The 21,587-nt window shown below is 41.1% G+C and overlaps 2 protein-coding genes and 3 long non-coding RNA genes across 6 annotated transcripts in view; 4 read left to right on the forward strand and 1 right to left on the reverse strand.

The window, feature by feature from the left end:
• Window positions 1-1,892: 1,892 nt before the first annotated feature.
• Window positions 1,893-4,250, reverse strand: LOC309695592 (UDP-sugar transporter protein SLC35A5-like). 2 transcript variants are annotated; one of them, XM_082516337.1, is made up of 3 exons: window positions 3,739-4,250; window positions 3,386-3,654; window positions 1,893-2,762 (listed from the first exon to the last, which is right to left on the reverse strand). In XM_082516337.1, exons 2-3 carry the CDS (start codon window positions 3,605-3,607, stop codon window positions 2,694-2,696), a joined length of 291 nt encoding a protein of 96 aa, XP_082372463.1. In that variant the 5' UTR covers window positions 3,608-3,654; window positions 3,739-4,250; the 3' UTR covers window positions 1,893-2,693. The 2 variants fall into 2 exon arrangements, with proteins under 2 accessions (XP_082372463.1, XP_082372462.1); XM_082516336.1 differs by having other exon boundaries at window positions 3,386-4,250.
• Window positions 4,251-6,900: 2,650 nt separating this feature from the next.
• LOC309695599 lies at window positions 6,901-9,986 on the forward strand. The gene is made up of 3 exons (XR_014273186.1): window positions 6,901-6,941; window positions 9,674-9,742; window positions 9,858-9,986. It is a non-coding gene; the product is annotated as an uncharacterized lncRNA (long non-coding RNA).
• A 1,236-nt stretch (window positions 9,987-11,222) lies between these two features.
• Window positions 11,223-13,876, forward strand: LOC309695606. The gene is made up of 3 exons (XR_014273193.1): window positions 11,223-11,303; window positions 11,666-11,759; window positions 13,503-13,876. It is a non-coding gene; the product is annotated as an uncharacterized lncRNA (long non-coding RNA).
• Window positions 13,877-16,041: 2,165 nt separating this feature from the next.
• LOC309695601 lies at window positions 16,042-20,092 on the forward strand. Its single transcript, XR_014273188.1, has 4 exons — window positions 16,042-16,128; window positions 16,222-16,445; window positions 16,541-16,612; window positions 19,939-20,092. It is a non-coding gene; the product is annotated as an uncharacterized lncRNA (long non-coding RNA).
• Window positions 20,093-20,259: 167 nt separating this feature from the next.
• LOC309695570 (uncharacterized protein) overlaps window positions 20,260-21,587 on the forward strand; it is a 212,766-nt gene continuing 211,438 nt past the window's right edge. The window contains exons 1-5 of the mRNA XM_082516307.1: window positions 20,260-20,635; window positions 20,719-20,924; window positions 21,035-21,160; window positions 21,249-21,353; window positions 21,469-21,579. Of these exons, the coding sequence (XP_082372433.1) occupies window positions 20,515-20,635; window positions 20,719-20,924; window positions 21,035-21,160; window positions 21,249-21,353; window positions 21,469-21,579 (669 nt within the window). The 5' untranslated portion in view covers window positions 20,260-20,514. The remainder of the gene's footprint in view (window positions 20,636-20,718; window positions 20,925-21,034; window positions 21,161-21,248; window positions 21,354-21,468; window positions 21,580-21,587) is intronic.

The following is a 21,587-nucleotide window of genomic DNA, read 5'->3' on the forward strand; positions in this document are numbered from 1 at the left end:
TACACCGAGTATTGTCCTTCCTTCAGCCCAAAGATTCAAAGAACTGCGTGTTTTCAACAAACCCCACAGTGCTCCATGTTTACTGAAGGCACACAGTCAGAAAGCTTACGCAGGAGCCAGCGCACACGCACTCTCACTGAAAAGGGACAATCCTTACAAGAAGCCAAGTTAAATGACTTGACAAACAATTTTGAGCGAGTTTACAAGAAGTGGAAATACCACATAAACTTATTTAAAAGAATGGTGAAGAGTAAAGACATTGAGTTAATACCTGAAGCTGTAAGTGTTATAGACACTAGTATGACTGAGATCTGTAACATTCATGATGAGATCAGAAAAATACAAAGTCCTGATATTGAAATCCGCAGAAGATGTGATGTGTGCATGGCTATCAGTGAAACTGCCAGAGCAAAGGCTCGGTGCCTTTTAGAAGAAGATGGTGATCCAAATAGTATACCCTGGCCTGATTCAGAGTCCGTGTATGACAGCAGTTCATCCAGTGCTTCTTCAAGGATCACATATAAGTCAAGGTCTATCTCTGGGATGTCAAAGCAATCATCTTTGATCACACTACAACAAAGACAAGAAGCTGCAGCTGAAGTAGCAGCTACAGAAGAAGTCATTAAAATAATGAAAACACAGCATCAGTGTGAGGAAGAAATCAGAGAACTCGAAGTTGAGGATGCAAGGAAAAGAGCTCAATTTCTAAATGAGAGCACCTCAATAAAGACAAGGTTAGATGAAAAAAGAAAGGAAGTGGAACTTTTGAGAGAATTGCAAAAGCGTAATGCAGCACAAGCAAGACTGAAGGTGTATGCTGAAAGTGTGTACAGTGAGGATGAAGACAAATCTCCTGTTCATTCTCAAGTAAGACAAGATAGTAACTTCCCGCAACCAAGCTTTCCAAATGTGAACTCAAAACCATTCATCCCATCTCAAGTTAGAGCTCCGCAAAAAACTGCCCCTCTCCAAGCCTCTGTCCCTCAAACAGCAATTCGTAGTGCAAATGAAACGCCCTCCACTGATCTTGTAAGGATGCTCGCTGAAGCTATCACTGCAAACAGAATCCCAATGCCAGAGCCTCCAGTCTTCACAGGTGATCCGCTGCAGTATAATGACTGGAAGTTGTCTTTTCAAACATTAGTCGACCGCAAGAATCTGCCAATTCAAGAAAAGCTATTCTTCCTGAGAAAGTATGTTGGAGGTTCAGCGAAGAAGGCTATTGAAGGACATTTTCTGGTTGGAACAGACACCGCTTATCATGCTGCCTGGGAGATACTCAACGACAGGTTTGGAGATCCCTTTGTGATAGGCAAATCATATCGTGACAAGATTCAGTCGTGGCCAAAAATTAACAACAAAGACACTAAAGATCTACGTGAGTTTGCAGATTTTCTAAGCAGTGTTGAGTCAGCCATACCTTATGTTCAAGGTTTACAAGTTTTGCATGACTGTGTGGAAAATCAGAGGATAGCTGCAAAGCTGCCTGATTGGCTAAGTGCACGGTGGAACAGAACGGTGACAGAGTTTCAAGATGAACACAGAATGTTCCCAGATTTTAGTCATTTTGTCAAATTCCTGAATAAAGAAGCAAGAATTGCATGTAATCCTATCACTTCTCTGCCTGCAATAAAGCCAACTGAACAAGACAAGCATGCATTCAAAGACAAGCCCAAAAGAAACTACATGCTGAATGCTAAGTCACTTAGCAGGTGGGTAAAATATCTAAGAGTTGGCTTAAAGGAACTGATAGGGAGCTAAAACAGCTATCAAGCATGTGCAAAGTAATAGAAGAAAAACATGGAGTTAGAGCAGCTAGTACCCTTTAGGTCTTCCTCCAGAAAACCTCAGTATTTAAATAAATGCACAAATTTATGACAAGACATCAGCAATTGTATTAAATTGCATTACTTGCACAGAAGTAAAACAACTTGCCATTTATTTTACAAGAAAATGCATTCACACGTGAGGATTTTAATGGCACAAACAACAATCTTTAGACAATGTTATTTTACAGTTTAACAAGAAAATATTCAAGCCCCAAGTAAGAGAGGCAGGGAGTTTGTGGTGCTGACAGAAAGTCAGGCATTAGTGGCAATTATGTCAATGCCACTTATTCTGGCTCAGAAAATAAACAAATAAAAAAATAAACTGCCTCTTCCACAGTACAATACAAACTGAATTCATCATAGTGTGGATAAAGATTCAAAATCACCACAATTTCAAACAAATCTATTATCAAAACAATCCTGAAACTGCAGTTTCTGGTCCTTAGACGTCCAGCACCAGCAAGCAGTCAAATAGCAGCATGTACAACAGGAATCATGTAAAGAAATACACTGTCCATAAAAGGAATCCATAATGAATCCAAAAGTATCACTTATTTTCCAACAAACAGCGTTGCTGGTACTTTCCCCCATATGAATGACAGCAGTCATCCACAGACAGGCACGTTTCCAAAATATACACATTTCGCTAATTCTGTTATTAAACACTTTGTTTTTAATTCTAGGAGTCTATCATATAATCTATCAACAGTATCTTTCACCGTTTACCTGCTTATCACTGTTCAAATAAATGCTTTCACAGACAATCTGTGACCATGTTCCATCCAGTCAATTGTCCAGTTCGATATCAGCAGCAGGAAAGATGCAGAGTATCCTCTGGATACTTGGGAGTGAGCTCTATCATTACTACAAGGACTCTTCATCAGAAACACTGTCTGCATTTGCCTTTGTCAGGAGCTCGAGCTCCTCACTGTCCTGCAACACAAAAAAGAGACAAGGCATCAGAATGAATGAACAAGTGATCAAATCCAGTGGACAAATCTGCAGACATTGAGGCACTGTGCACATCTTTTTTCTGTCTTCAGAAAGTGGAGGGCAGTATTTACTCCCCGAAAAACACCGGGGAAGTACCGTGCATTTTAAAGCCACGGCTGCCAATGGAGAGGGTATTTTTGTTAGTGCTCTAGCAAAGAAACAAACACCTGAAACCTGGCATTTCACCTGATTTACAGGGTTTCTTCAATACAGAACAGGACGCTGGGGATGAAAAGAATTCCAGGATAGTATCCCCACAGACTACTGTATTGTTAAATAGCTTCTTCCATCAAAAAACACTTGACTACTAAAGGAATTCTATGAAGTAAGGCTCCAGCATGAGCCTGGATGCTATTTTCATAGCTGGGAATCAGGTTTCCTCTTGCACTCAAGAAATGACATTACAGAGAAACAAGAGCCAAGTTTCCTGCAGAGCACTTGGTATGTGGGCGGGAGTAGAGGAAGTGGATATACATCGGGGTTAGGTGAGCGAAGTTGTGTGAGGAAAAGGAGTGTGTGGGCTTGTGTGCGTGACTACTGAGGATTTGTGGTTTGTCTCCTACCCCTCTTGACCTCTCAAACACCTCCCCGTTGATGACCCGTAGTTTCTCCCGCTGCAGGCTATATTCCAGGTCCTTGGGCCAGCTGGCATTGTAGATAAAGATGGCCAGCAGGACCGTGGGTGCCTGGAGGAAGAAGTCCAGCGAAGGGTGGAAGTCAAAGAGGAAGAGGGAGAGGCCTGTGACCAGAACAGTAGTGAACTGGCCAGTCAGCACATGGAACATGTTGTCTCTGAATTTTAAGATGAAGGCCACGGATAAGCCCAGGGCAGCTAGGGAGAACACAGAAGATTATGAGTTCTTCAAATGCATACTAGAGATAGATAAATGAACTAGTCCAGTTAATAACAAATTACACCCAGCAGCTGGATTAGTGTAACTTAGCACTGATGCCAGAAGCAGGACCAAATACCCACCAGGCTCTGTTCAAAGGCATAAAACAACTCAAGTACCAGCAGCTTACAAGATCACAAGTTAAGATGATTTTGTCTGTAGACGACAGAAATTGTACAAAGTAGTGGTTTTGCATGCTACAGTCTTTTGGAGCCCCCACCCCAACCCCTCCTCTATTTACGCCAGCTTTCATCTGATTGGCTGCCCCTACATCTGAGCTTCTACAAACAGAACCAGGTGCTGCACCACTTCCTCTGCTTATCAATTTGACAGACTTCCTTCAACCCAGCCATGCCTTCCAGCTCATCCTGGAGGACACAGTATTCCCCAAGCCCGCTGAGACCTCCTCCCAGTAGGACATGGCCAAAAACACCTCACCTACCTAGGAGTCCAGGAGGAATCCTGGTTAGATGCCCCGAGTACCTCAACTGTCTTCTTTTGATGAACATATTTTCTCTTCCTCAAGCAACTTATATAATCCACATGGACATGTTTGCATATAATTCAAAGCAGCAAACTAATTAAATTAAATTAAATTAAATTAAATTAAATTAGAGTGGACATCTCCAGCAACAGAAATGACAGTAGGAGATCTCAGTTCAATAAACATCACACTTATGCCTGCTTGATATTCATCTTCCAGTCATATGCTGTATAAAACAGTATTCAAATGTCCCTCTGATGTGAGAATGATGCACTACAGTGCTGACTGAAGTTATCAATCTTGTGATAGGCAGAAACACCAAAAGTTAAAAATGGAACAGTCAGGTCACTAAACTGCTGAGACTGGAGTGGGGCTGGTGGAAACTGCGGCAGACCAGGGCACTGAAACATAGACAGACAGTTCTTTTGCAATGAAAAACATAAACACCCATGCTCCCGGTAGGTTTCCGCTGTGTCAGCTGTTTACATTATAGGTGCTTATGCAGTAACCATGGTAACCACGGACTCTGAGCGGCTGGATCGACGGAGGTCAGACAACAATTTTACATATATGATCTTCAAACAGGACACAGCCATTATCCGTCCTGGCCTCATATCAAATGTGAACGCAGACTGAGTCTATGTTTGACGTTTTCTTTATATCTAATCTTCCTCTCAAACATTTAAACAGCAGCGAGTCTGCAGCTGAGGGAACACAAACTCAAATTCTCGGATTGAACAGGTTTGCTCGTTTCTTGCGTGTATTCATTTGGTGATTTATTAAATGTGTAACTGTTATTCTAATCTGCTGCTGAGTCTCGTACGCTGATGAAAATGCAGAAAACTTAAAATAATAGAAAACAATAGAAAGAAAAATATTCTTGTAACAGTGCACATTTAGTGCATTTAGTACAATTGGCTTCAGTTGAGGTATTATTTCAGCTTTTCTAATGCTAATCAGCTGCTCCCGTTTGTAAACCCGCTTGTTCCCATGATTACGCATCTTAACTCATCATCATTATTAAAATATGTATTACTTTTATGTATTAGTGATCTATTTGTTGTAATCATCTATCCTTGCAGTTGTTTATTACACAAAATAAGTTATATTATCACTTCTGGCCACATAGCACTGATATTCACTGCACATGCCCATATTAACTTTTTCCAGCCAGGTGTTTTCCTTTTCCCATTCTTCCCTTTCTCTGAGGGGAACAAACATTGCTGCTCTAATGCTGGGCTTACACTGTGCAGTTTTAGGCCCATTTTGAGCCGTTTTTTAAGTGATCGAACCGATTTTGGCCTTCATCGTGCATCGTGTAGTATACGTGGGGTAACGAGAAGTGATTAACACCTCACGACCAGCTCCCGACCATCAATCGCTCGTGAGGGTGTCACCGTAGCTATTCACACTGCTCACGCGCAAACACGTAAACGTCGGTGAAAAAAATGGAGCAGCACGGCTGTGCAGCGTGTGATCTGGACACAAGCGATGGAGGCACAACTTGTAGAACTTTGGAAACCTCATCCGAGCCTTTTTGATGTGGCATCACAAAATTATCATGACCACAACAACCGTGAAAATAGTTGGATTTACATTGCTGCTCAATCACAGCTGCCTGATCATGTTTTTCATTAGCAATTTAGCAAAGTTGATGGTGGTGGTGTGTCTGTGTGAGTGAAAGACAGAGAGGGAGAGCGAGCGACAGATTTTCTGTTATAACCTTCATGTTATGGAGGCACAGTGTGAGCACTCAGGTCGCATCAGAGCATCGGGCGGTATAGTGTGAGACTCTGCATCGTGACCTACCAACTTCTAACCCCTGCGAGTCAATCGTGCAGTTTGAGCAGGAGCTGAATAACGTGACTGAAGAAATCGCACAGTGTCTGCCCAGCTTTAGGTGTACTGTCGTCCGAGACTTGCACCGCAGTGTCGGCGTTTGTTTCCCTGTTGGCCATGCTTCTTGTTGTGGTCATCTGTTGTCTTCCGGTATTTTCTCCGTAAGCGACCTTTCCTCGACCAATGAGATAAGCGGTAATCTGAATTGTCATACTCGAATTGTCATAAGTGTGCTGTCAGCTCATTGGTCACAAAGCAGGAGAGGGGCTGGGAATTATGTTTTCAAACAAAGCGTTAATTCCATTAAAAGTTATAGACTACTTTTGATTATCACTGTATTACGGGACAAAGTGCGTCCCTTATTAGCTCAATACGGGACGTGTGCTTTTGTTTCTAAATACGGGACGATTCCGTTTTTTAAGGGACGGTTGGCAACCCTAGCTACTATCCAGGATAGATGCCTTCGTTTGGTAATATCCGATACACAAGCTGCCTCATGTTGCTTCCAGGTTGGGAAAGAATGAAAAGATAAACCACTTTCAAGCTTATTCTCTTGCCGGTCGTGCGATCGAACATTGCAGCCGACCACACAGCAAATAGGAACCATGGCTGTTGTGTGTGCCTTCGCTCCGCTCTTGTGGGGGGGGGGGGCTTTTTTCGCTTGCGCTTTATTTTGACCACGAAAATGGCGCATCAGGCCAAAATCCTTTCCACGCCCACCCCGTTACATCACGCTCCAAAGCCCTATGGTAACTAATGTTATAAAAATGCTCCGCCTCTAATGAGCATTTGAGCAGCCAATCAGAATCATCTATGTCATGTGATCATGAGTACGGCAGCGGATATTTCTGGTGAGAGTTTCGAAGCACCATGGATGACGAATTTGAAGGTACCAGCTCTCAGGTATGAAGCTAACCTTCAAAAGTTACATGAATACAAACAGGTACCTTGTCGGGTTTTTTTTCGTTTGTTTGTTTTTGTGTTTTTGGTTGTTGTTTCTTTTGCTTTTTTTTGTTGTTTTTTAACCCTGTCCTGTCTGGCAGGTATTGCAATCAGACTTGTGATCTGAATGCATAGTCATTGTGTTCTTAGTGAATTTGAATTAACACAATAACCTCTGCGGTTGACAGACGTGCCCGAAATCACATGACCAATTTAAGGCGTCAGAACAAAAAGATGGAGCGACCCAGGCTTATGGCGTTATTTTTGTGCCAGTTTTCTGAGCGCACGAAAAAAAGGTTTGCAAGTGCAAATGTTGCATTTTGAGGGGAAATTTATTTTGAATGAAGAAAAGCTGAATTTGAGTGAACAAAATTCATTCATGCGTGCAAAAAATGTATTTCAGTGTTTGCTATTATCCATACACACAACAGCAGCCCCTCTCCCTCGGTTTTTCCATTTGCGCTCGCTCGCAATGTGTTGCTGGCGCTCTCAACATTTCTGCCTGTGCGCGCTCAACTCTTTCTCTACACCGTTATATTTGTGCCACAAAAACAGCCAATCACAGACTTGGATGCAAAAAAATCTGATTGGCTGTTCTGGTCTCCAATCAGCTCGAAGTGACGAAATGCAATATCCCAGAATCCATTTCAGTTAAAACTCAAACGAGGCAGTGGCGGAGGACCACAGAGTGGCAGAGTTTGAAATATTACTCTTTCTGGGTCACAAAATAAACTTTTAAGATATTTTCATGCGAGAATTGTGCTGTGTAAACTTCAAATATCTGCTTGATTCATCAAGACATCACATATTTCCATAAGTGCTCTAAAGTTTTTTAAGAAGATAGAGAAAGAGTTGAGCGCCCCCCCCCCTCTTTCTTAAATAGATAACTATCATATCTGACATCATATCTCACAGTACAATAATATTGAATGGGTTGCATTGTTGTACCTTGTCATGTTTCTCAGGTCTTTGTCTGAATTTCTTATGAACATTACTTGTCATGTTCTTATGTTGTTGCTAAGGATTGTCTTATTGCACTGGAGTCACACTGGGTTAAATTTTTACACTTGGGTTTTAAGGGGTATTTATTATTTTCTTCATTATTGTATTTATGGGTTGTATGGAAGCCCCAAACACAATTTCATTGTTCCTGACAATGACAATAAATACTTAAATCTAAAAAAAAAAATAAAAAAAAAATCTAATCCTCATACTCAATACTCAAAGCTTCATAGAACTGAAACAAACATTTATTTTTAGGTCCATTCTGCTGCTGATACATACTTTAGGTTTCTGAATATTAAACTTGTTGCTGCCTTTCACAGTGTTTAACTTGAAGACCCTGAGTACTTTCTCCCACAAATTATTATAAAATTATTTTAACATTACCTAATAAGACTGATTCAGGACAGACGGTTAGTTATTGTAAACTTTTCTAGCAGTCAACCACAAACAGGGAACAGGCTGTCTATTCTCTCCATCTGTCAGCTGCTGCTGGCTCTTCCTCCTCCTCCTCTACAAGTGTAACTTATAAATACATGTTCAGACTTTTATTACACAATCAGAGAGAGAGAGTGCAGGACAGACAGACAGGTGACAGTCTCAGGTGTATACACTGCTACAAAACAGCACCAGAGAAGGAGGATTTAGTGTTTGTGTTATTACGAGTGCTAAACAAGAAGAGTTCCCAGATGGTACAGTGGACACATGTGTGACTCCTGTGATTAAAGCATCTTTCTTTCAGCTTAACGAGTGAACCGTCAGCTCGTTCAAACACACGTTAAAGTCCGTTTGGCTCGACACCACCGAACAGAGGCAGCAATATAACATAGCTAACATTAACAGTGCAGTGAATCCTGCTTGTGCCGTGATATTCAGGACTGCAAACCGAGCAGCATCACTGACTTTCAGCTTGTTGTGTTTGTGGATATACGACTGATTTTAATTATCTATCAAATCATCACATTCTCTGTAAGATTAAGGTCAACTATATATATATTTAGAAGTAGAAGCTTTAAAACCAAGTTAACGCTGAAAGTACAAACATCACTAATGTCACACAACTTTGCCGACATGCGGCCAACACTAATGTTTCAATGTTCTTCATTATAAAACATTCGCACATAAATAAGTGACATAATATTCAGTACTTACTTTTGACAGTTTACTCTTCAGCTGCTGCCTTCTGCCGTATTATGCGGCAAAATTATCCACACCCATGGCCGCGCTATGAATTGCGGGATATATGGGACCACGAAGCGTGCACCGGACCACGCTTGATATTTGGGGAAATCGACGGCGCATTTGGAGTACACTTCGAGTTGGGACAGTCGTCACGTGGCGGTGATGTAATCGCACTCAGAATGCGTACTTCAAGCGTGCGGTCTCTGAATTGGGACACAGCCCCAGTCTCCATTTCAACTTGTGTTGAAAGTGCGGACTTCAAATGATATTCTCTTAATTGTGTTAATAGGTCACGTAAAACCAGAGTTATGATTCGAAACAGTACAAACGGTGTTTTCTGAGGACAGCGCTACCAAACACTCTCCGTTGGCGTTGATGAACCTATACTGGTGGTTTTAAGTTATGTCTGACATATGTCTGTGCAGTTTCTGGGATGCTTAGACCTCAAAATGCACTGTTGGAAATTATTTTATTTTCTATGTTTTGTTTTGTTACGTTTCTTAAAACAGATGGTGATCTTTTCTAAAAGCGATAGGACAGGTGTGGAGGAGAGTGAAGCAAGAGAATGGGTTCCTAAGGTGGGCAAGAAAAATCCAGCAAAGTTTCTTCTCCTGTAGTTAATGATGTAAATATGTTGTTTCCACACATCCATGGAAAATGAGCAAAATATATATTTTTCTGCTCTAATAACAGTCTGTGAGCTCATCTGAAGATGATGGGACAGATGACTGGAAACCCACACAGGATGAATCTGAAGGCTATTCAGAAGAGGAGGAAGAACAAGAACGTAAAAGGATTCCTAAGGTAGCCATGAAAAACAAAACTGGGTGTCCTATGCCACAAAGAGATGTGAAATTCATCCTCAGTTTCACTGCTTCCACAATCTATCCATCAAAAATGAGCCAAACATATTGTTGTCTTCTCTTAAAACAGATGGTGGCAGCATCTGAAGAGGATGGGACAGATGACAGCAGACCCACACAGGATGAATCTAAAGATGATTCAAAGGATGAAGCAGAACATTTGGGACAAATGATTCACAAAGTGGCCATGGAAAAGGTAAAATTTGTTCTCAGTTTCAATGCATTCAACAAAATATGTCTTTGTATTCTTCTGCGTCAGATGGTCAGCTCATATGAAATATGCAAGGAGTAAAGGTATTGAAGGTACATGAGTTTAAATACCTGGAGTCAAGCATCCAAAGCAACAAGCAGTGCAAAAGGCCAGGCAGGGGATGGCAGGGCTCAAGATGCTAAGATTTTGTTTGGGAGTGACCAGAATGGAGAAGATTAGAAATGAGTGCATCAGAGAGACAGCTCATGTTGGGTGGTTTGGAGACAAAGTTAGAGAGGCAAAGCTGACATGATTTGGACATATGTAGAAGAGGCATAGTGAATATATTGTTCCATATGGAGCTGCCAGGCAGGAGGGAAAGAGCAAGCCCTTAGAGGGAGTTCAAGGATATAGTGATGGAGGATATAGATAGGGTTGGTATGAACGAGGAGGCGGCTATGGATAGAATAAGATGGAGGCAGATGATCCACTGTAGTGACCCCTAAAGGGAGGAGCCAGAAGAAGGAGAAGAACTTAGCTCATTTGAAGAGGATGGAACAGATGATGGGAAACCTCCACCAGATAAATTCAAAGACAATTGAGAAAAGATGAGTTTAAGGAAGAGGTGAGTTAGCTCCAGTCCATTTTAGTGAGGTCATGAGGAGGAGTAGTAGTGGGTTTCGTACACAAGATTAATTCAAAGACAGTATATATATGTTCAAAGAAATATAAAGGTCAAATCAAAAGTAGTCAGAATTACTAACAGTACTGCAGATAATTTATTTTCATTGGCATTTGTAAATATTAAGTAAGAGTAAGACAAAAAATAAAACTTTTTTAGTAGTTGTATGCGTCTTCTTTTTGTGTACAGGGGGCGTTCGTGAGCAGTGAGTTGCCACAGAGGACAGAGGAACGGCAACAGGTTGCTGTCGCCTCAAAGACTCAAAGGCATCACTATGTCAGAAATGGACACAAGTGTCCCATATGTGGACATGTATATACTGATATTGTTCAGCACCTAAGAGTCACAGAGCAGGTTGTAAATAAAACTGAGCTGACTCTTTTGAGCCAATTTTCTCATCGGCAGTAAGTGTCTTAATAAATTCTGAAAGATAAATTTATATTTACTGTCCCTACACATTTGTTCTAAGCACTGCATTTATTTGATACAGTGGTTTTTAACCTGGGTTCGATCGAACCCTAGGGGTTCGGTGAGTCGGTCTCAGGGGTTCGGCGGAGCCTCCGCCATGACATGCATGGCTCATTTTGTGCACCAGTAAAAAAATCACATTTTATTTTTCACTAAAGAGGGGTTCAGTGAATGCGCATATGAAGCTGGTGGGGTTCGGTACCTCCAACAAGGTTAAGAACCACTGATTTGATACAATTATCTTACACATCCAATTTCTATTTCCTCCTACTCAGAATTTTTTTTACTATTTTTACAGCTTTTCTACAAATCTGGACTGTCCAGTCCGCTTATGTCAGTCAAAACATCTTAATCGGCTTGACAAGCACCTGGAAAAGGTCCACAAATTACAGGTATGTTATTGACTTTGTGGTGTTTCTGTGTGGTTTTTGTGTGTTGGTGAGGCAGCCTTGATCTCTGGAATCAGATGTTTATGTTAAAGGGACTTACATTTAGCACCTTGCATTTTACATATTTGTTACTCTGGTGAAATGAAAGTCTTCCAGTTTCTATAGAAGAATACGGTGGTTCTTTCTTTGTCCGTATGCTGCATTTATATAATGTTCCTCGAGCTCTAGAAAGCATGTTGTGTGCATAGATAAAAACATGAAGGATGCCCAAATAAGTAAAATACTGACAGTTTTGATATATGGTTACTAGGGGTGCAATGATACACAAAATTCACGGTTCGGTTCGATACTTTGGTGTCACGGTTCGATATTTTTTCGATACAAAAAAAATGTTCATGCCTTTTTAATTTGTCATTTATTAAAATTATAAAGTTTTACAGTTTTTAGATTTTATGTTGCTGAAACAAAAAAGTAATAAAAAAAAACATATCTCAGGGCTCGCAAAATTTCAAAATCCCTGGTAGCCCTTTGGGCAGGGACTCTTCAGTTTTTGGTAGCCCAAAAGAAAATTTAAGTAGCCTGAATAAAAAAGAGAGCAATTTTTGATTTATGTTTTGTTTCCTGTTTTGTTTCCTTTACAATATTATACATTAAAGTATAATATTGTATAATTATATAATATTAACTTCTTTTCTTGTGCGTGTTTTTTATTTTGACAGCGAATGCGCACCTGCGGACCACTTATGTGCAGCCCTGGTTATTTAGCTCATCATATTGCAGCCACAGAAATTCTTTTGTCCATGAAACCATAAAGCTGCACTTTCTTTTTGCCTTATAGTCTGATTTGTCATAACTTTTCCGTTTTGTGGTAAGCTTTTCTTTGGCTGTCACTTCTTCACCCTGACCTGTCTTATTTGGCTCAGCAGAACTAAACAATACAATATGCTTCTTCTGGGCTATATTCTCAGCAGCATATTAAACATATTAGGTCCCCATAAGGAGAATCATGTGCTAACGGCTGTCTAAATGACTCGGGTAAAGTTTGTAGCATGCATGCTTGCTGTTTTTGTCTGCTTCCACTTGTCTTTTGCGCTAGGATGATGTTGGAGTAAATGTGCAGTCATATTCGTTGTGTTCCCACTAGTGCTGTCAGCGTTAATCTTGTTGAAATGACCTTAACGCCACAACACGGCAAATCTCCGTTAACGAGCTACCGCGGATCGCCCCGTGCCTGGGGCTGGACAGCCAACACGTTAACGAGCTAACTGCGCTAACACACTAGTTCCCACCCCATGTAATTGAGCATTGTGTGGCACATCCAACATACTGTTTTACTTTAGTCCATGACGCGCTTACCTTTAGGGTCATACTTCACATGAAGACCAAAATAGTTCCAAACACCAGATCTGAATGAGGGTGGGGGAGGTTCAATTTGCCATGGTGCAAGGAGAGCTTAACTTCTATCTGGCTAGCTTGCCCTGCGCTCAGTGAATCTGCATTCGACTACTCTGCCTAGGCTGCATTGTCGAGCGCAGATCCACTGAGCGCTTAACACAGACAGCATCGTCAGAAGGAAAGTTGATAAAATAAATTAAAAATTTTATATTGTTCGATACATATGCGTACCGAACCGAAAGCACTGTATCGAACGGTTCAATATCGATATGAGTATCGTTGCACCCCTAATGGTTACACAGAAAACTGTTTCAATTTAACCCTAATCACATCTAATACTAACTTTTTCAGAAACCTATGATTAAACTTTACATGCAAAAGGCCAAGGACAGACACGTTGCTAAAGAACTGGCACTTCTGAGGGCATCAAATCCCACACCACAAATGGTCTCACACATGGATGAAGTGGATGATGCTGTAATTGAGGAGGGCATCTTTAGGGCACTGGAGGAAGGGTCAAAGGTTGCTTCTGCTATAGCCTCTTCCAGCGAGGCTCCCAGTGACCATGCTACACTGATCCACCTGCCTGCTCCTCCCTCTGACAGCGAGGCTCACAGTGACCATGATACACTGATCCACCGGCCTGCTCCTCCCTCTGACAGCAAGGCTCACAGTGACCATGATACACTGATCCACCTGCCTGCTCCTCCCTCTGACAGCGAGGCTCCCAGTGACCATGATACACTGATCCACCGGCCTGCTCCTCCCTCTGACAGCAAGGCTCACAGTGACCATGATACACTGATCCACCTGCCTGCTCCTCCCTCTGACAGCGAGGCTCACAGTGACCATGATACACTGAACCATCGGCCTGCTCCTCCCTCTGACAGCAAGGCTCACAGTGACCATGATACACTGATCCACCGGCCTGCTCCTCCCTCTGACAGCAAGGCTCACAGTGACCATGATACACTGATCCACCTGCCTGCTCCTCCCTCTGACAGCAAGGCTCACAGTGACCATGATACACTGATCCACCTGCCTGCTCCTCCCTCTGACAGCAAGGCTCACAGTGACCATGATACACTGAACCATCGGCCTGCTCCTCCCTCTGACAGCGAGGCTCTGGGTGACTCTACCAGACCAAACCTACAGCCTCCTCTCTCTGCCAGTGACACTCTCAGTGACCACACCATCCCAATTATGCAGCCTCCTTCTATCTCCAGCAGCAAGGTTACTTGTCATTCAACAGTGGTATCCCCTGATGTGTTAATCCCAAGCAGTGCACCTAACTATGCAGCAAAGCAAAGGAGGGGACGTCCTCTCCCGAGGACACCTGCTCCTGGTTGCAAACACTGTCAGATACTGTTCACTGAGCTACAGGTGGTGAAGCAGTTGCTAGAGTGTGAACTTGAAAGGAATCATGAGCTCAAGCAGATACACTCTTCAACCAAGCGTGCAAATGTGAGTATTGTTTATCTTGTATGATTGTACACCTCATTGTGAAACATTCTTTCATTTGCTTTTGATAAACAAATCTGCTTAATGATCCTTTTTATTTCAGGTTAAATATAGCAGACGTAAACGGTTTTCACCCAGCAAAGCCCCTCACTACGGTAAATAATATATCTTATCAAACTTACTACTGTAAAATTTCAAGTTTCATGTTTTATTGTCATGTACAGATAAACATTGTAGCCACAGCTTTACATGAACATATAGAAGTGAGCAGTTATATTAAAGAAGAAAATGTATTTATTAATAATAATAATAAATAACAAAATACTAAAGTATTAATATTAAGAGAATTTGTTTGGAATTTACAGTTGTGCAAAAACTTGTGCAGTAAGGATTTAAATTGGTTTATAGTGACAGTTTGTAGAGTCCAGTAGTTGTAGTGAGTGTGTAATGGTGTGTGCCGAATGTCTGCAGTTCAGAAGTCTGATAGCTTGTGGGTAGAAACTATCCCTGAATGTTCCTGAACCACCTGCCGGTCTGTGGCTGGGGTGGCTGTGATCAGAGAGGATCTGCTGCATCTTCCTCCTGCATGGCTGGCAGTTCAGTCCTGTTGATGCGCTGTGCTTGAGAGAATCTTGCATCGTATGACTGACCATCCTGGGATAGCGATCCCTACTCGATTCATTTATGAAGAGTCAGTTCCTCTAGGCTAGGGGTAGGCAACCTTTCTGATGACGAGTGCCGTCTAAAATTTCCTCAGAAGTCAATGTGCCATATGATTGCATTAGCAAAAAATGTAATAATGCTCTATGTTAACAGTTACACACTATATAGAGCAACTTTATAGAATTATATTATAGTGTGTAAATGTGTGCGTGAATGGGTGGATGACTGGATATGTAAAGCGCTTTGGGGTCCTTAGGGACTAGTAAAGCGCTATATAAATACAGGCCATATTTATTATATTTATTCTCAGATGTTGGCAGCTATCAGTGAATAGTTATCAGCTATTTTGAAACAAAAAAAGACACTTTTTATCCATAACAGCAAATGAACTGTACAACAGAAAATACAAATGCTATTTATGGTGTCCTCACAACAATGATAAGAAAAATAAACTGGGCCAATATGGCATGTTTGTTAATAAAGAGATACACATGCTCACACAGATATGTAGAGACAAATACTGTCAATAAGGCCTCTGCAATGTTTTGAAGACAGTTAAACTTGTCAGGTTGTGATGTCCAGCAGGTGAAAATGCAGCTCCATGACCACGCACAGCTATGGATTCCAGTTAACCAATACAAATGTACTTTGATATGACGTCTGTTCTTGCCTCATCAGTAAGACTGGTGGAAGAATTTAGGGCCCATGCAGAAGGTGTGAACCCTAGCAGAAAAATACGTGACAATGCAAAGCAGCGAGCCACTCATGTCATCCATTTTCTGGAATTCATGGCAGACCCAGCGATTCCAAACGTTGACCTTCTGTTTCTGAGGAACCATGGAAAAGTCCGTGAGTAAGTGTTTAATTTGAAGGATTATTAGTTTCTATATACATGTGTGCATATACAGTTTAACACATGAACTAATTTGTATTTTTGACTTTGGAGTTTTCTAGCACACCTGCAAGCAAAAGGGTTTAAACCAACAACTCAGAGAGCTTATCTCATGGATGCTATTGCTTTCATGAAATATATATTAAACATGTCACCACCACAAGTCAGACTTGGAAAAAAAAGGTTCAACGCCCTTTTGGTCGAACTGAGGGCACGTAACAGAGATGTTGGCCGTGAAGTAGTCGTGCACCAGCTGAATGTGCGGAGATCTAAGTCTAGTACGTATATAATACACATCTATACCTCTACCTACTTTAATGACATGATGTTAATAATAAAGTGTCTAAGGTATTGTGCTTACATTTTTTTTTAGAAAGACTTGTCAAAGCAGAAAAACATGCTTTGTTCATTGATGAGGCTCCCCAGAAGATTGCTGCCGCACTGGGTATGGATCACTGCAATGATCACAATGACACTGAATGTTCATTTTACTTAAGAGTGATTATACAGACTTCAGATCTGGGTTAAGACAAAGCCCCTACAGATCTTTACATCACAGTGACCCACACACTGAAACTGAGCTTATGTCTTTTCTGTCTAATGTCCAGTTTAAATTTAAGAATAATGTGCAGCTTGGTCAATGTAATGCACATGAAGCCAGAGCTAAAACACATCACCATTGCAGTGAAATATGTGCAGCTCTGCCTTAAGATGGAGCCCTGTACATTTTGATCTTGTTATTTCTGGGATGATTGTAAAGATAATTTTCATTATTATGGCTAGAATAAAGTGTAAGAGGTATTTGCACTTACAAAGAATAAGACTTTTACTTTTATTGTTTCATAAAAGGTGTCCACAATTTAAACTTTAATTGCAGGAAATTTAATTAAATAAGAATAAGGAAAATAAAATAATCACAAAACAATAATCAGATTACTTAAACTCTACTTATCTAACTAAGATGCTCTAAGCTAATGCTAAGTGTGTTCTTTTCTTTGGTGAGGAGAGGTTGGAGGAAGGATGTAAATCAAAATCCTTCTAAATTAACCGCCTAACACAGCAACAATGAGCAGACAAAAAGGAATGAATTCACAGGTTGGACAGGTTTTCAACTGTGAACCTCTTCGATCCAATCTTTTGGGCTGCTCATCTTGCAGAAGACAAAAAAGAAAAACACAAAATCTCTTCTTCACCTCACCTGTTCACCCCCCCCCCCCCCCCCCCCCCCCCCCCCCCCCCCCCCCCCCCCCCCCCCCCCCCCCTTCTCCTACTGGACGTCATATCTTCCCACACCTTATCTATCAATGTGTAGCTTTTAAAATTGTGAATGCTTCATTACATTTTCATTGTTATTCTTAACATAGAGCATTCATATTCAATCACTTCATGTTTCATTCAGTTTATGTGATTCTACTTCAGTTAGATTTGTCTTTAGGACATTTTCACAAGAACATCCATTGTAACTTAATCCCTTTCCAATTCGAATGCTTTAAAACTCAGTTAATTACCATTTATTTCTCTAGTTATTTTATGATTTAATGAAAACATACATTTTGTTTGTCAGATATTCTTTGAGATTATTAGCTCCACTGTGTCACATTATACACAACACACAGAAACACACACACCAAGGTCAGACACTCTGTGAGGCCTGTTATTAGAATCACTGTTATTCTACAGGGAGTGCAGAATCATTAGGCAAATGAGTATTTTGTCTACATCATCCTCTTCATGCATGTTGTCTTACTCCAAGCTGTATAGGCTCGAAAGCCTACTACCAATTAAGCATATTAGGTGATGTGCATCTCTGTAATGAGAAGGGGTGTGGTCTAATGACATCAACACCCTATATCAGGTGTACATAATTATTAGGCAACGTCCTTTCCTTTGGCAAAATGGATCAAAAGAAGGACTTGACAGGCTCAGAAAAGTCAAGAATAGTGAGATATCTTGCAGAGGGATGCAGCAGTCTCAAAATTGCAAAGCTTCTGAAGCGTGATCATCGAACAATCAAGCGTTTCATTCAAAATAGTCAACAGGGTTGCAAGAAGCGTGTGGAAAAACCAAGGCACAAAATAACTGCCCATGAACTGAGAAAAGTCAAGCGTGCAGCTGCCAAGATGCCACTTGCCACCAGTTTGGCCATATTTCAGAGCTGCAACATCACTGGAGTGCCCAAAAGCGCAAGGTGTGCAGTACTCAGAGACATGGCCAAGGTAAGAAAGGCTGAAAGACGACCACCACTGAACAAGACACACAAGCTGAAACGTCAAGGCTGGGCCAAGAAATATCTCAAGACTGGTTTTTCTAAGGTTTTATGGACTGATGAAATGAAAGTGAGTCTTGATGGGCCAGATGGATGGGCCCGTGGCTAGATTGGTAAAGGGCAGAGAGCTCCAGTCCGACTCAGACGCCAGCAAGGTGGAGGTGGAGTACTGGTTTGGGCTGGTATCATCAAAGATGAGCTTGAGGGGCCTTTTCGGGTTGAGGATGGAGTCAAGCTCAACTCCCAGTCCTACTGCCAGTTTCTGGAAGACACCTTCTTCAAGCAGTGGTACAGGAAGAAGTCTGCATCCTTCAAGAAAAACATGATTTTCATGCAGGACAATGCTCCATCACACGCGTCCAAGTACTCCACAGCGTGGCTGGCAAGAAAGGGTATAAAAGAAGAAAAACTAATGACATGGCCACCTTGTTCACCTGATCTGAACCCCATTGAGAACCTGTGGTCCATCATCAAATGTGAGATTTACAAGGAGGGAAAACAGTACACCTCTCTGAACAGTGTCTGGGAGGCTGTGGTTGCTGCTGCACGCAATGTTGATGGTGAACAGATCAAAACACTGACAGAATCCATGGATGGCAGGCTTTTGAGTGTCCTTGCAAAGAAAGGTGGCTATGTTGGTCGCTGATTTGTTTTTGTTTTGTTTTTGAATGTCAGAAATGTATATTTGTGAATGTGGAGATGTTATATTGGTGTCACTGGTAAAAATAAATAATTGAAATGGGTATATATTTGTTTTTTGTTAAGTTGCCTAATAATTATGCACAGTAATAGTCACCTGCACACACAGATATCCCCCTAAAATAGCTAAAACTAAAAACTACTTCCAAAAACATTCAGCTTTGATATTAATGAGTTTTTTGGGTTCATTGAGAACATGTTTGTTGTTCAATAATAAAATTAGTCCTCAAAAATACAACTTGCCTAATAATTCTGCACTCCCTGTATTCTCAGATTCATTACACTGGTTAACTTACACATTTTCTTTCCTTTGTTTCATTTATTTTCAACATGCCAGAAACTGAGCATAACTAACCCTCAGTAAAACAAGTTACAAGTTATGGTATCTGGAACAGATTTACATTCAATATTTAGAGTTATATTTTGGACACACACACACACACACACACACACACACACACACACACACACACACACACACACTCAGCCATTATAACAGCCATTTCTACTACTCAAACACATTTGCATTTGTTATCTATATGTAGAGGCGGCAAGGGGCGTGAGACTTTTATCTCTTTCTATCTTCTATCTTAAGACACATTACAGGGTTTTGTAATTGGAAACTGGGTTTTTTGTATGGTTGGTCTGGAAAATTTGTTTGATACTTTGTGGTACTTGCATGGTCCTTGAGACATGGTGCTTGTAAAATCCCTCTATAATCTGCACAAGGGACTGGACATGTAAATGCAGTGTATGTGTTAGCATAGCATATTAATACATGTAGTGTTCTCTTTGTGTTTTTACAGATGACCTCGAGAAGCAACCCCAGAGCAGAACAATATTGAAATTGTTTTTTGGACTGTTGGGCGGATATATTATTGCCATAACTGGTCACCGAAAGGGAGTGATCATCAACATGACTACTGAGGAGGTTGAAATGGCAGAAAAAGCTAAGCAGGGTGCCCGCATCATCCGTGTATGTACTAAAACGATATAAATCTAAGTATACATAGACATTTTTTTATTCAGCTGAATAAAAATGTATTTTCATGTATTAGGTTAAACAGCACAAAACTCAAAGATACCATGGGCAAGCAGCTGTCCCCCTGTACAAGAATGAGTATACCTGGTTGCAGCGTTACAATCATATCAGAGAGTATGTTGAAGGCGGTTCGGAGGCACCGACTTTTTTCCACAGTTCTAGTGGAGGTGTTCTTCATAGACTACCGGTATTTTTCAAGGCAGCCTGGGAGATGATGAATCTGGGGATTGCCCCCACCTTCAACATGCTACGTTCCTCCTGTAGCACTTATGTGAGAAAACTTTTCATTTTTATTTTTTGACACACAATGAAGTAGGTTAAAGTGTCATGGGTTTTATTCATGTGGTTTCTTTTTAAAACATTATTCTTTCAGGCCAAGCGACAGTTGGGACGTAAATCTTACGACAGAGTGGCAACATTTATGTGCCATGATGCCATCACAGCCAAAAGATTTTATCAAGGTTATTTAAATAAGCTAAAGTGAAGTCATATATTTATCTATACACTTACATTTATTCATATTTAGTAATATTGCTTTGCACAGCTGAGGACCCTGCAGAGGACACACTCCAGAGCCGAGCACTGACCACCAATGCAATTGCAACATATGCAGCAAATAAAAGGAAAAGGAGAGAGGACAGAGGATCTGTGCAGGACGAGGACAGTGAAGGATCTGACAAGGAAGAGCAGCAGTCATCAGGAACAGAGGAGCTTTTAGACAGAACGCTCTTCCAGTGTAGCAGTAACAAGGTATGTGTGCCCTGATTCCCTTGGTAAGAGTTTTGATTGGTTGCACTTCTTTCATATATAATCATTTACTCCATCATGAACAAAACATATTTAATTTGTACCATAAACAGATGGTGAGCCCAGGTCAGGGTGAGGTTGCCTGTAGTGCCGGAGCCACAATAAGAGAAACTAAACAGGATTTGAAAAAGGGGGTGGAGCATCTACAAAAAGTGACATACCAGTTGCGCAAGAGAAAAGTATGTAATGTATGTTCTTGTGCTTGTTTTTAGTGTTTTCACTGATTACTAATCTTTTACCTTTTTACTTTTACTTTTCTAAAATCAGATGGTGGTCTTTTACAAAAATGATAGGACAGATGTGGGGAAACTCACACAAGAAGACAATCCAGAAGAGGAGGAGGAGGATGAAGCGAGGGAATGGGTTCCTAAGGTGGGCAGGAAAAATCCAGCAGAGTTTCTTCTCCTGCAGTTAAAGATGTAAGTGTTTTGTTTCCACACATCCATGAAAAATGAGTAAAATATATATTTTTCTGTTCTAATAACAGTCTGTGAGCTCATCTGAAGATGATGGGACAGATGACTGGAAACCCACACAGGATGAATCTGAAGGCTATTCAGAAGAGGAGGAAGAACAAGAACGTAAAAGGATTCCTAAGGTAGCCAT

The sequence above is a fragment of the Aulonocara stuartgranti genome, assembly GCF_965226115.1.
Source record: "Aulonocara stuartgranti genome assembly, chromosome: 19".
NCBI lineage: Eukaryota > Metazoa > Chordata > Actinopteri > Cichliformes > Cichlidae > Aulonocara > Aulonocara stuartgranti.

What these genes read in the sequence shown, in the direction of transcription:
- LOC309695592 (XM_082516337.1), bottom strand. Translation starts at nt 3,607, where the DNA reads ATGTTCCATGTGCTGACTGGCCAGTTCACTACTGTTCTGGTCACAGGC. An exon ending in TGTTTGAGAGGTCAAGAGGG is followed by an intron (nt 2,763 to 3,385) that starts GTAGGAGACAAA and finishes TTTGTGTTGCAG; the next exon opens with GACAGTGAGGAGCTCGAGCT.